This window comes from Bufo bufo, chromosome 11, assembly GCF_905171765.1.
Source record: "Bufo bufo chromosome 11, aBufBuf1.1, whole genome shotgun sequence".
NCBI classification, from domain to species: Eukaryota; Metazoa; Chordata; class Amphibia; order Anura; family Bufonidae; genus Bufo; species Bufo bufo.
The window spans coordinates 20,529,550-20,544,051 of record NC_053399.1 but is presented as its reverse complement, the minus strand read 5'-3'; the positions used below and the strand labels follow the sequence as shown (position 1 = coordinate 20,544,051).

General features: G+C 45.3%; 1 protein-coding gene across 1 annotated transcript in view; it reads right to left on the bottom strand.

The window, feature by feature from the left end:
- Nucleotides 1-12,615, bottom strand: part of PPP4R3A (protein phosphatase 4 regulatory subunit 3A) — a 58,551-nt gene extending 45,936 nt beyond the window's left edge. The window contains exons 1-2 of the mRNA XM_040412101.1: nucleotides 11,814-12,615; nucleotides 2,112-2,167 (exon numbers count right to left, since the gene is read on the bottom strand). Of these exons, the coding sequence (XP_040268035.1) occupies nucleotides 2,112-2,167; nucleotides 11,814-11,955 (198 nt within the window). The 5' untranslated portion in view covers nucleotides 11,956-12,615. The remainder of the gene's footprint in view (nucleotides 1-2,111; nucleotides 2,168-11,813) is intronic.
- Between the last annotated feature and the right edge of the window lie 1,887 nt (nucleotides 12,616-14,502).

The window sequence follows — 14,502 nt, the reverse complement described above, 5'->3', positions numbered from 1 at the left end:
AAACTCAGTGTTTATAAAGGGATTATCCATCACTATTTACCCCAGACGCCTATCTTTTTTATACAGTATCGAAGTCCTTGTACAGGCCATTTCCAGTGAAGAACCCACGGGCCGCTCTGCCAGATGCAGTGATAGTGGAAACCCCATTTAAAATAAAGAGGTGTTTTGGAACAATGTATTACAGAATTCTCCAACTGGAAATGTCCTAATGCAATCTTACTAAGGAAACCCTCTCTTTTCAAGTAGAAGTGATCCGATAACATGGCAGGGCTTTCAGATTCTCTGTAGTTTATCAACACAGCATAGACACTACAGAAGATGACTGGGTCTGTAGTGCACTGTACTGAATACAGGCTGCCAGAAAAAGAGAATGTATTTTGGTCATGCAGGTTTACAAACTCTAGTGTATGACTAAAAGAGTGTGTATGCAATCAAACAACCATATCACAACTCATACAAAAAAAAACAAAAAAAAAAAAACACCTGTGCAATGGAAAAGCCTGGAGCTTAGGTCACAAATGTAAAAATAAAAAATTGGACGTCCAGCATTGAGTGAAGTAAATAAAAGGAACAATACAAAAATGTCTTACGCATTTTGTCGGTATACCTTCTTCATAGCCTGCTACAAAGACAAACCTTCACCCCCTTAAAAACACCTGAGAATTCACATGATCAAGTAGGAAAGTGTGAAAATCTATTGCAAACCGTTGGGTTTTCATGAGAGAGTCCAGCACTCTACAGGACACTTTTTATTTTTTTTATTTTAAAGAAGCACACCCGCAAACGTTTTTATTCTTTGACCTCTTACAAATGTGCATGATGTAAACTGTAGTGAAGGTAATCTTCTTACCAGTGACTGTATTTGTGAGTTATAACCTCCTTTCTGATCCTCAGCTGTGTCATGTGAGCAGCAATCAGACTCTCCAGATAAGCCTCAATGTTAGTCTCATAGGAATGAATAGAGAAGGAACTGACTTCCTGTCCTGTGTCATTTGGAGATCAGAGTGTTGGTCACATGACACAGCTGAGGATCAGGACTGAGGTTATAACTCACAAATACTAGTAAGATTTCCTTCACTGCAGATTAAGTCACGTACCTTTCTAACAGGTCAGAAAATAATTTTTGTGAGAGTGCTGGTGTGGGCGGGTAGTTCGGCCCTGGAGAGGCGTGCTTGGGCTCTGATGGAAGGCGGGCTGTGCACTGGAAGGGGGCGTTCCTAGGCACCATAGAAAGATAACACCGCTCTGGGCACCTTACTGACTAATTAGCATAATATAACAAGTGGATTTACGCAAAAATGAAAGACAGAAACTAAGAATGAAGGGTATATCAAGAAAGAAGCTATTTTATTGTACATGGCAATAGTTTTACTTTCATATTGGTAATCCATGTGACATAACTTTTTTGATTCGTGCGGAAACTGACCTGCCATGTGGATTCTGAAATCCGCAGCATGTCAATTATTTGTGTGATTCTTTTGTGCTATTTCACCCTTTTCAATGTAAAACCGCATCAAATCTGCAAGTAACACAATGTGGTTTTTGGTGTGGAAACACAGTAATCTGCATGGAAATATGTGTAAAATTTCTGCAAGACAGCCCATGGCCATGTGCAGGTAGCCCAAGGGAGCCTCTGACGCAGAAGTGAACGTCCCCTCACATAGGCATTTCCTGCAGATTTTACTTTTTTCATTGCAAAGAGGCTAAAATACACCACATGCGAATCCAGCTTAAAGGGAACCTGTCACCGGGATTTTGTGTATAGAGCTGAGGACATGGGTTGCTAGATGGCCGCTAGCACATCCGCAATACCCAGTCCCCATAGCTCTGTGTGCTTTTATTGTGTAAAAAAAAATGATTTGATACATATGCAAATGAACCTGAGATGTGTCCTGTCCCCGATTGATCTCACGTACAGGAATCATCTCAGGTTAATTTGCACATGTATCAAATCGTTGTTTTTTTTACACAAAAGCACACAGAGCTATGGGGACTGGGTATTGTGGATGTGCTAGCGGCCATCTAGCAACCCATGTTCTCAGCTCTATACACAAAATACAGGTGACAGGTTCCCTTTAATGTTATATATATGCAGATGTCTGAGAGTTTACCTGCTGTTTCTGGTAAGCAGTGTTTGGGTTAATTTTTGATTCCAAAAGTAATGAGCCTAAAAAGCAAGAAAGAAAAACAAATATATGTATTATTAAATTCATCATGACTGCAATACGACAGATAACCCCAAAGTTGCCAAAAGTCTTGTCACAAGTGGGTGGTATTGAACGGAAAAATGCAAAAAGAAAAACAAATGTCACTTAAGACCCCCGATTCAGAAATGGAAATGTGACAGGTTTATTGTACAAGACTTTGGTTCTATTGCAACTTCTATGACTGCAGAGTACACTGCACTGTACATAGAAGGGCGGCAGCAGCTGAGGCTCGATCATTAAATGGGTTGTCTCACCTCCAACACTGGTGGCATATTGCTAGGATATGCCACCAATGTCAGATAGGTGTGCATCCCACCTTTGGGACCCGCAAGTATAAAAGAGGGATGATAAAAGCTGAGCAGCGTGCTCGGCTTTTTTCAGAAGTCCCATAGAAATAAATGGAGAGTACGCTGTGCAAGCGTGGCCAATGCTCCATTCACTTCTACAGAGCTGCCACCTAGTGATAGGCCACCAATGTCGGAGGCGACACAACCCCTTTAATGATGTCAATCGGCCACTGGAGCTGTTGAGAACAAGTAAAATTAGTTTTGTTATATTTCCCACGCTGTACGAGCTGTCAATGAGTAGAAACTTTCCTGCTTACATCCAGAGAAAACTTAAGATCAGGCCAGAACCATATCTTGGTGGATTGTACAAAGACATCCTGATGCAGGTGTAACAGGTTGCTCTGACTGCACACACCTACTTTTCTCACCCATTTTTCTTTTTTGGAGTAAGGATACAGCCACGCGGTCAGGTTTCTGCATGCAATCATATCTACCTTTATAGTTTCTCTCCTTTTATGATCTACTCCTGATTTTGGCTTTCTAAGGGTACTTTCACACTTGCGTTTTTCTTTTCCAGTGTTGAGTTCCATCCTAGGGGCTCAATACGGGAAAAGAACTGATCAGTTTTATCCTAATGCATTCTGAATAGAGAGCAATCTGATCAGGATGCATCAGTTCAGTCCCTCTTACGTTTTTTGGCTGGAGAAAATACTGCAGCATGCTGCATTTTTCTCTCCGGCCATAAATCCTGAACACTTGCCGGAATACCGGATCCGGCATTAATTTCCATTGAAATGTATTAATGCCGGATCCGGTACTAAGTGTTCCAGAAAACCGGATATGGTTTCCCAATCTGCGCATGCGCAGACCTTTAAAAATGAAAAAATAAAAATAAATACCGGATCCATTTTTCCAGATCACAACCGGAAAGACGGATCTGGTTTTGCAATGTATTTGTCAGACAGATCTGCATCCGGATCAGTCTCACAAATGCATCCATTTGCATCCGGATTGCCAGATCCAGCAGTCAGTTCCAGTGACGGAACTTCCTGCCGGAATCCTCTACCGCAAGTGTGAAAGTAGCCTAAACCACATGCAGAAACCTGACCGCGCGGCCGCACCCTTAAGCCCCTTTCACACGGGCGAGTTTTCTGCGCGGGTGCAAGGCGCGAGTTGAACGCATTGCACCCGCACTGAATCCGGACCCATTCATTTCTATGGAGCTGTGCACATGAGCAGGGATTTTTACGCATCACTTGTGCGTTGCGTGAAAATCGCAGCATGCTCCTCTTTGTGCGTTTTTCACGCAACGCAGGCCCCATAGAAGTGAATAGGGCTGCGTGAAAATCGCAAGCATCTGCAAGCAAGTGCGGATGCGGTGCGATTTTCACGCACGGTTGCTAGGAGACAATCGGGATGGGGACCCGATCATTATTATTTTCCCTTATAACATGGTCATAAGGGAAAATAATAGCATTCTGAATACAGAATGCATAGTACAATAGGGCTGTCTTCTTTTTTGCTGTGCACAGGAAAAAGACCTTTGATGACGTCACTGTGATCATCACATGGTCCGTCACATGATCCATCACCATGGTAAAAGATCATGTGAGGGACCATGTGATGAGCGTAGTGACGTCATCAAAGGTCCTATTCCTCACAGAACAAGACAGAAGAGATGCCAGCTGCGCGAACAAGTGGATTAAGGCGAGTTAAAATATTTATTTATTTTTTAACCCCTCCAGCCCTATTGTACTATGCATTCTGTATTCAGAATGCTATTATTTTCCCTTATAACCATGTTATAAGGGAAAATAATACAATCTACACAACACAGATCCCAAACCCGAACTTCAGTGAAAAAGTTCAGGTCTGGGTACCACATTCAGTTTTTTATCACGCGCGTGCAAAACGCATTGCACCCGCGTGATAAAAACTGAACAACGGAACGCAATCGTAGTCAAAACTGACTGCAATTGTGTACCTACTCGCGCGGGTTTGCCGCAACGCATCCGGACACGCTCGTGTGAAAGAGGCCTTAGGGTCCTTTTACATGTACAGATAATCTGGCAGATTATTGGGAATGACGCAGATGCTCCCGATCAGCTCATCAGCAGAGACGAGGTATACATTTTACATGCAGCAATCACTAAGAGATCGATATAGTGATTTCTTGTCCCCGCAGAGAATCATTATTCCCATGCAGCAGACTGCTGTTCAGACAGTACAATCTGCAGCACAAGAACAATCATTTTTTAAGCTGGTAGAACCAACCACATGATCACACAAACATCGGGAGATCGCCGGCATGATTACACAAGCCAATTATCGTCAATGAGCGTTTAAACGAACACTCATCCGCAATAATCTGCCAGATCATCTGTATGTGTAAAAATACCCTAAAAACAAATATGTAGCAAACATTGGTGCAATGTTTGCCTCATTTTAGAAGCGACTTTTTAACTTGTACAAATTCCGGAGTAGACTAACTAAGAAAGGTGGGCCAACAACTGCGCCCGCGCAAAGACTGTGGCCTAATATTACATCTGCAAACAGATCCGCTAACAATCTATCAACGTCCTTTGAGGAAACAGATCTAGCAGGTTGCTGCAATCAGTGATAAGTGGCGCCAGGGATGTCTTTCAGCCTGCTTGCTGTACATGAATAACACGTGCGGACTTGTTATGGCATGTTAATGGGGAGTTGTGAGCTGTGGATTTCATACAAAAAAAAAAATCCACAGCTTTCATTAAAGCTTTGTAAGGCTTCTATCACATCAGTGAATGGCGGACGCGTGCTAGTCTCCACGGACTTGCGCACATATCCATTGACTTTAATGTGTGTATTCACACATCAGTGTGACACCACAGAAGCATTGCCTATTTTGTTCGCGATTACGGATCCCTCACGCATATTACAGTCTACGGGTCTGTGAAAACCATGGACGCAACACTGATGCCATCCGTGTTTGCTCCATTGGACTTTTCACAGACTATTGGTAAGAGATGCTCTGAAAACGAAATTTACCGATGACACACGGGGGGGGGCGGTAAAAATGGACCCGAGGTCCATACCCGAATCCTTTATAGACATCTTCACGGATGACACAATGACCATCTTGTTACAGATGTCATCACAGACACAGACGCATGAATGAGGCCCAATGCTGGTTTCACAGAAAGGGGTGGGGCGGATTTAAAAATGCTCTATGCCAAACTGGTGGATAAACTGGCACAAGTCCTATTTTGATTTATAAAAAAAAAAAAAAAAAAAAACATTTTTGTGGCGCATCTCAGGGTATTTTCCTGAGCTTTGATGTCAATGAGGCGGTCCTATCAGTGACTGACAGCTATCTCTGTATTTACATGTATATAATACAAGTTTTAATGAATTTTTTCCCATAACACTATATATCAGTCTGCTCAGGGCCTCCTGCTTAATAACCTGCTGCCTTCAGCTCAGACACCATGTTCAACATGACAGGTTCCCTTTAAGAGCTGCAGCGCAAGAATCCCGCTATGAGGAAAAAGTTATCATCTTCATGAGCTGCTGATAGCCATCAATCATTGGTCGGGTGGGCGGAGCTATCTCCCTATGCAAAGCGGTTTCTTTTAACCCTTGTTTTTAGCTAAATGTAGCATGCTCTATATTTTTTTTTTTTTTTTTTAGGTGTTTATCCCTTAGGCATCTCTGAGAAACGCCTGCTTAAAGTATAGAACAGGGAACAGCAACCTTCGGTACTCCGGCTGCTGTGAAACTACAACTCTCAGCAAGCAAACATGGCATTCTGGGAGTTGTAGTTTATAAAAAGCTGGCGTGCCGGAGGTTGCTGATCCCTGGTATAGAAGATTAAAAAAAAAAAAAAGTACTGCTGCTGCATGTAAGCACAGAGGCAAATATGACAGCAAGTATAAGGGAAAAGGGGAGAGTCTGCTGCTTCTATTTTCTCGAGGCTGCCGCAAAAATGATAATTGGAATCGAACTGGTTGTTACTGGCAACTGCTCCTTTTTTGCCTTGCACTGGTGTTAATAAATCTGTGGAATACGATAACAAGGCCGTACTCATCTAAGGCCTCATGCACACGACCGTATTTTTTCACGGTCCGCAAAACGGGGTTCCGTTGGTCCGTGACCGTTTTTTCGTCCGTGGGTCTTCCTTGATTTTTGGAGGATCCAGGGACATGAAAAAAAAGTCGTTTTAATGTCCGCCTGGCCGTGCGGAGCCAAACGGATCCGTCCTGAATTACAATGCAAGTCAATGGGGACGGATCCGTTTGACGTTGACACAATATGGTGCAATTTCAAACGGATCCGTCCCCCATTGACTTTCAATGTAAAGTCAGGAGTTAATATGCCATAGGATCGGAGTTTTCTTCAATCCGATGGTATATTTTAACTTGAAGCGTCCCCATCACCATGGGAACGCCTCTATGTTAGAATATACCATCGGATTTGAGTTACATCGAAACTCAGATCCGACAGTATATTCTAACACAGAGGCGTTCCCATGGTGATGGGGACGCTTCTAGTTAGAATATACGACGAACTGTGTACATGACTGCCCCCTGCTGCCTGGCAGCACCCGATCTTTTACAGGGGGCTGTGATAAGCACAATTAACCCTTCAGGTGCCGCATCTGAAGGGGTTAATTGTGCGTATCATAGCCCCCTGTAAGAGATCAGGGGCTGCCAGGCAGCAGGGGGCAGACCCCCCTCCCTCCCCAGTTTGAATATCATTGGTGGCCAGTGTGCGGCCCCCCCCTATTGTAATATCATTGGTGGCCAGTGTGCGGCCTCCCCCGCCCCCCCCCCCCTCCCTCTATTGTAATATCATTGGTGGCCAGTGTGCGCCCCCCCCCCCCCCCTCTATTGTATTAATATCATTGATGGCCAGTGTCCTATGATTGTCCGCATTACAGACAAGCATAGTACTGTTCTATGATGGGCCAGCTGTTCCGTTCCGCAAAATAAGGAATGCACATGGATGTCATCCGTATTTTTTGTGGATCCGTTTTTTGCGGACTGCAAAATACATACGGTCGTGTGCATGAGCCCTAAAGATGTGCCATTCTGTCAGAGGAGGGGAGGTCAGAACTGGACCTCACACTGACACACGCTGCGAGTTCCTTGCATTGAACTCATTCGTGTGTATCTGGCCTAAGGCCCCTTTCACACGAGCGAGTTTTCCCGCGTGGGTGCAATGCGTGACGTGAACGCATAGCACTCGCACTGAATCCTGACCCATACATTTCAATGGGTCTGTGTACATGAGCGTTTTCTTTTCACACATCAGTTCTGTGTTGCGTGAAAAACGCACCCTGAACGCATCCGGACCTAATCCGTCACACTTGTGTGAAAGAGGCCTAAAAGGTGAGCGCTAATGCAGCAGAAAATTCAGAGACTGAAAAGCAGTTCTATTCATTTGAATGGGGCAACAAGCACATGGACTTCTGCAAGTCCCATTCAGATGAATGAAAGCAATTCTCAGGCGCGGAAACAAAATCCATAGTGTGTGAGTGCACCCAAAAAAAATATATATTAAGGCCCCTTTTACACGGGCGAGTATTCCGCGCGGATGCGATGCGTGAGTTGAATGCATTGCACCCGCACTGAATCCTGACCCATTCATTTCTATGGGGCTGTGCACACGAGCGGTGATTTTCACGCATCACTTGTGCGTTGCGTGAAAATCGCAGCATGCTCCTCTTTGTGCGTTTTTCACGTAACGCAGGCACCATAGAAATGAATGGGGTTGCGTGAAAATCACAAGCATCCTCAAGCAAGTGCAGATGCGGTGCGATTTTCACGCACGGTTGCTAGGTGACCCGATCATTATTATTTCCCCTTATAACATGGTTATAAGGGAAAATAATAGAATTCTGAATACAGAATGCATAGTACAATAGGGCTGGAGGGGTTAAAAAAAATTTAAAAATAATTTAACTCACCTTAATCCACTTGTTCGCGCAGCCGACATCTCTTCTGTCTTTAACTGTGAGCAATAGGACCTTTGATGACGTCACTACGCTCATCACATGATCCATCACCATGGTGATGGATCATGTGATGAACGCAGTGACGTCATTAAAGGTCCTATTGCTCACAGATGAAGACAGAAGAGATGCCGACTGCGCGAACAAGTGGATTAAGGTGAGTTAAATTTTTTATTTATTTTTTAACCCCTCCAGCCTTATTGTACTATGCAGTCTGTATTCAGAATGCTATTATTTTCCCTTATAACCATATTATAAGGGGAAATAATACAATCTACAGAACACCGAACCCAAACCCGAACTTCTGTGAAGGAGTTCGGGTCTGGGTACCACAGTCGGTTTTTTATCATGCGCGTGCAAAACACATTGCACCCGCTCGATAAAAACTAAACATCGGAACGCAATCGCAGTCAAAACTGACTGCAATTGCGTTCCTACTCACGCGGGTTTGCCGCAATGCACCGGGACGCATCTGGACCTAATCCGGACACGCCCGTGTGAAAGAGGCCTTACTTTGAAGGACTCTGCATGCCCAGGTATTACAATGGCCTTGTGCAACACTACACTTTAGGCCTTATGCACACAACTGTAGTTTCGGTCCGCAATCGATCTGCATATATATATATATATATTTTTTTTTTTTCGTATCTAATCCGCACCCATTCATTTCGATGGGGCTGCAAAAGATGTGGACAACACACCGTGTGCCGTCTGCATCCGTACAGCAGTTCTGCTGCACCGCAAAAAATACAAGACACGCTTTATTCTTGTCCATTTTACAGAGAAGAATAGGCAGTTCTAACAGACAGGACAGGACCGGCTGACCCTCAAAATTCGCAACGCACACGGCATCCGCAAAAATGGATAAGACTTTGTGCACAAGGCCTTAGGCCTCATGCACACGACTGTTTTGGTCCGCATCCGAGCCGCAGTTTTTGCGGCCATCACTTTAATGGGGCCGCAAAATATGCGGACAGCACTCCGTGTGCTGTCCGCATCCGTGGCTGTCCGTGCTGTTTTGCAGAATGCGGAACGCACGCGGACCCCATCCGTGTTTTGCGGATCCGCAATTTGCAGACCAGAAAACACATAACGTTTGTGTGCATGTAGCCTTACGCTGAGAAAACAATGACACTGGTAACTTCCGTCAGTGTTAGGGTCCATTCACAAATCTGCAAAATTTTGCGGAACGGGTATGGACTCATTCATTTTCAACGGGACCGGAAAAGTTATGCAAACAGACAAATAAAATCATAAACTAACAGTAACACAAATCTGTCATACAGAGAATATGAAGTAGTGAAGAGGTTCCTGCTCTCAGGAGCTTACAGTCTTAGGGCTCATGTACACGAACGTATTTTCTTTCCGCATCCGTTCCGTTTTTTTTTTGCAGACTGTATGCTGAACCATTCACTTCAATGGGGGCTTTACAGAAGTTACTCCGTGTGCATTCCGTTTCCCCGCATGTCCGTTCCGCAAAAAAGTTGTGCATTTCCTATTATTGTCCGCAAATATCACGGTCTGAGGCCCCAATCAAGTCAATGGGTCCGCAAAGAATACGGAACGCACACGGAACACATCCGTATTTGGAAAGAAAACACATATTTTGCGGATCCATACTGTAGAAATGCTATGCCCAGCCCATATTGCTCATGTGTTTGGTGATTAATAAGTTACGTTTCTGTATACGATCCGCAAAAAACTGATCAAATACGGAAACCGTACGGATATGTTTTGTGCAATAACGGAACGGAAGAGGACTTAAATTAGAGGGGAAAAAAAAAACCTCAGATATGGAGTTCAGAGACCTGATGGATTAACAGAATTTGCACTCTGGTCTTATGTAAATAAATCTAGAACATGATATGAGATGATCACATATATTCTCCAATTACTGCATCGATAAATGGTAGTAGTTTTCTGGAAGGAGGATAAGCCCCATTTTACCATAACTGTCCAATGGCCCCAATCTTTTTTGTAATGTGCTGCCATGCATGTTCCTTAGGGTCCATTCACACGTCCGCATGAACGGGTCTGCATCCGTTCCGCAATTTTGCAGAACGGGTGCGGACCCATTGATTTCAATAGAGTCGCAAAAGATGCGAACAGTACACCATGTGCTGTCCGCATCCGCACTTCCGTTCCGCGTACCCGCAAAAAAAAAAAAAAAATAGAACATGTCCTATTCTTGTCCACAGAAACGGACAAGAAAAGGCATGTCTATCAGGCGTCCTGCATACGACCGTACGTGTCCCGTTGCCATATTGCGGAAAGCATATGCGGATCTGCAATACACGGGCACCGTTACGTGTGCATTCCGCATCACGGATGCATACCCATTGACTCGAATGAGTCCGCAAATCCAGAGATGCGGAATGGAACCCTACGGAGTGCTTCAGTGGGGTTTCGTTTCGTACTTCCGTTCCGCAAAAAGATAGAACATGTCCTATCTTTTTGCGGAACAGGAGGATGGCGGACCCATCAAAGTGAACGGGTCCGCGATCCGCTGCCGGTCGGCGTTCGTGCATTGCGGCCCGCAATTTTAGGGTCGCAGCACCGCCACGGGGCGCACACGAACAGGCCTTATAGTGCCTGCCATGTGCGGTCTGCAAAATGAACACACATGGCCGGTATCCGTGTTTTGTGGATCCGCAATTTGCGGACCGCAAAGCACTTGCGGACGTGTGAATGGACCCTTAACCTCATCAGTTGGACCCAACTGTTGGAGACAGCAGATTACAGGCGCTCAGCCATCTCCGGCAGTCCCACAGAGATGAATGGACGACACGCACATCTGCCGCTCTATTCTAACAGGGAGCACGGCATGACCGGCAGGGGCCCCAGTAGTTGGGCCCCCACCAGACACTTACCCCTACGTGGATAGGGGATAAGATGTTGTAATGGGACAACCACTTCCATTCTAATATGGTCAATGTCTATGCTTGCCGTCAGAGAACTGGATCTTGTTTGTTTACATTTAAAGGGTAAAAACATGACAATCAGACCAGTTTTCCACAAATAATAATAACATAATAAGTTACTAAGTAATAATATAGTCGGGAGATCTTTGCTGTTTTAAGCTCACAGAGGATTGCCTGCGCTTACACATTGTAACAGATCCTGTATAAATGAATAGGTAAGAACAGAGATGTTTCCACTCACTGACAGCCATCAGAGCTCTTGTAATTGAAGCAAGGTCTATTAGGAAGTTGCAGAACCTGTCATTTTGATAGATAATGACATCCGGACGATATCACACACGTGACTATGGCCGCCACACGTTATTATCACCGGGGTCATGTCCAGGGCCCTGTGCCCGCCACTCACCGTCGCTCTCCGCCCGCACCAGCAGGGACATGCCCTTCAGCCGGTCCACGTAGCCGGAGGACACATGGCCGGTGCCCCGGTCGTCCCACTGTCGGTCTTCGTTCAGTGTGTAGACCTTTACCCGCCGCCGGGTGTCCGTCATCCTGGCGGCTTCTGGCTCCGGGAGGCCCGATCCCCGGGCTGTCGTGACTCCCGTCCCCCGGTCAGCAGGGCCCGCTGCTCGGGCTTTCCTCGAACCGGTAGACCGAAAAATAGGCCTCAATCTCCGGGCTCTCCTGAAGGCCGCAGTCCGGCCCGAGTATCGTACTGCCCCGGGTCTTTGGCTTCTCCTCACACTCCCAACGCGGCCCGCCAGGCCCAATCCCCGGACTTTCCTGACACCCGTAGCGGCTTCTTTCTCCACCGCTTTCCTCAGACCGGATCTCAGGCCCGATCCACGGGCTTTCCTGACACGATAACCACGTCTGTCTCCTATCTTTCTTCCTGCAGGCCCCGGGTTGCCGGTGTGTGGTGTCGTCGTCGTCGCCACCGAGCGCTCTTCACCTCAGGCCGGCTTCCCGCTCTTGGCGGCGATTAACCCTTCGCGTTCCCGGTAGCGGTAAAGTGGCCCTGAGCCCCGGGAGGGTTGGCACTCTCTGCTGTGATGGCGGGAAGAAGAGAGGATGAGCCCGGGCCTGTCCACAGTGTCCCGGCCGCTGCTCTCCGCTCACTCCCGGTGTCCCCGCCCTCTTTGCCCGCCGTGCCTGGCCCAATGTGTCCGTCACAGTACAGCCGCCATATTCCCTCGTCCCCTCCCTCCAGCGCTCTGTCAACCCCTCCGTGAGAAAGCAGGGGGGAAGGGGGCGCCAGATCACCCCCAATACACTCCTCGTGTAATACATAATCACCGGGAATCAGCCATGTTCCTTAATCTCCCACAAATTATATGAACCACAATACCGGAGGCTGAATATTACCTCACATTCTCACCTCACGAGGGGCCATTGACTGAACCCCAATACATATTTCTATATATTACCACAACATATACCTGTGTCACCCCAATATTACCTCACAGAACATGTATTTACCCCCCCCATGAAAAAATGGGGGGTAAAATTACCTCTGACAGAATCCTAATCAATTTTTTCTATATAATCCCCCAAAATCACCTCAGTGTTACCTCAGAAAGTGGGTGCCCCTCCAAAAAAAAAATAATTATATATATATATATATATATATATATATATTTGGCATGACGTAAAATAAGGGGGAGGCTGTAAGTATCATTACCTCAGATGGGTCTGAAGCTCAATATTTACCTCAGAGGACTATATTCCCACCAAATATTATAGGGGGCCCTATAATATGGGGCATTTTAAAGTGGTCTCTGATGAAACCCCCTATAAATATTTCTATATATTACCACAAAATATACCTGTCACCCCAATATGACCTCACAAAATGTTTATTTACCCCCCCAAAATCACAGGCGCAGTGCGACATCAAATAATGGAGAGGGGGGGGTAACATTACCTCTAACAACCCTAATGAATATTTTCTATATATTACCTCATTGTTACCTCAAAAAGTGGAATCCCCCCCAAGTTATATATTTGGCATGACATAAAATATTGGGGGGGGGGGGGGCTGTAAGTATTATTACCTCAGATGGGTCTGTGACTGAAGCCCAATATTCAGAGGGGCCTAATTTACCGCAAAGGACTGTATTCCTACCAAATATTATAGGGGGCTCTATAATAACAGACACCTCAGAGGAATCTGTGACTGAACCCCAATACATATTCCCAGATAATTTAAGTTTTTGACCCCGGTGTCACCTCATAAAGCATATATTCACCCCAAAATCACAGAGTACAGGGAGACATGTAATAATGAAGGTGGTGGGGGGTGTAGTATTATCTCTGGCAAAATGTAATAGAGATTTTCCACATATTCACCCCAAATCACCTCTGTTTTACCTAAAAAAAAAAAAACTAGATGCCCCCCAAGTTATTTATTTACCGTGACACAAAATATTGGGGACGGAGGGGCTGGAAGTATTATTACCTCAGAGGGGTCTGTGACTGAAGCCCAATACATATTCCCAGATAATTTACATTTCTGATCCTGGTATCACCTCATAAAGCTTGTATTCGCCCCAAAATCACAGTGTACAGGGAGGCATCCAATAATAGTGGGGTGGTATTATCTCTAGTAAAATTTAATAAAGATTTTGCACATATTCACCCCAAATCACCTCAAGATGACAGGTGCCACAAGACGTGAACTGTTGGGGGGCCTATACAAGACAGTATTATCATGGAATGCGGTAACTGATCCCCAATAAATATGGCGTCTACTTTCTAGAAATGTATATCACCTCTGCCCAATGTTACCTCAGAAAAGTGTTCTTCACCCCCCAAAATGTGTGATATCAAATAGGGTGTGTATAGGGGGGTACTATCAGCTCTTAAATATTTGCCACATACAACCCAAAAATCACTTCAATGTTACCTCAGAAAAGTGACATGAGGTATTGGGGTGGGGATGTGTAATTTTATTACCTCAGAACGGCCTATGACTTAACCCCTACACATATTTTCACACAGTCAGTGAAAATACATATGTGTTCTCAGTATTACCTCAAAAATGTATATTCACCCCAACATCACAGGTAACGTGAGACGTCAGCTATTGGGGGGGGCAG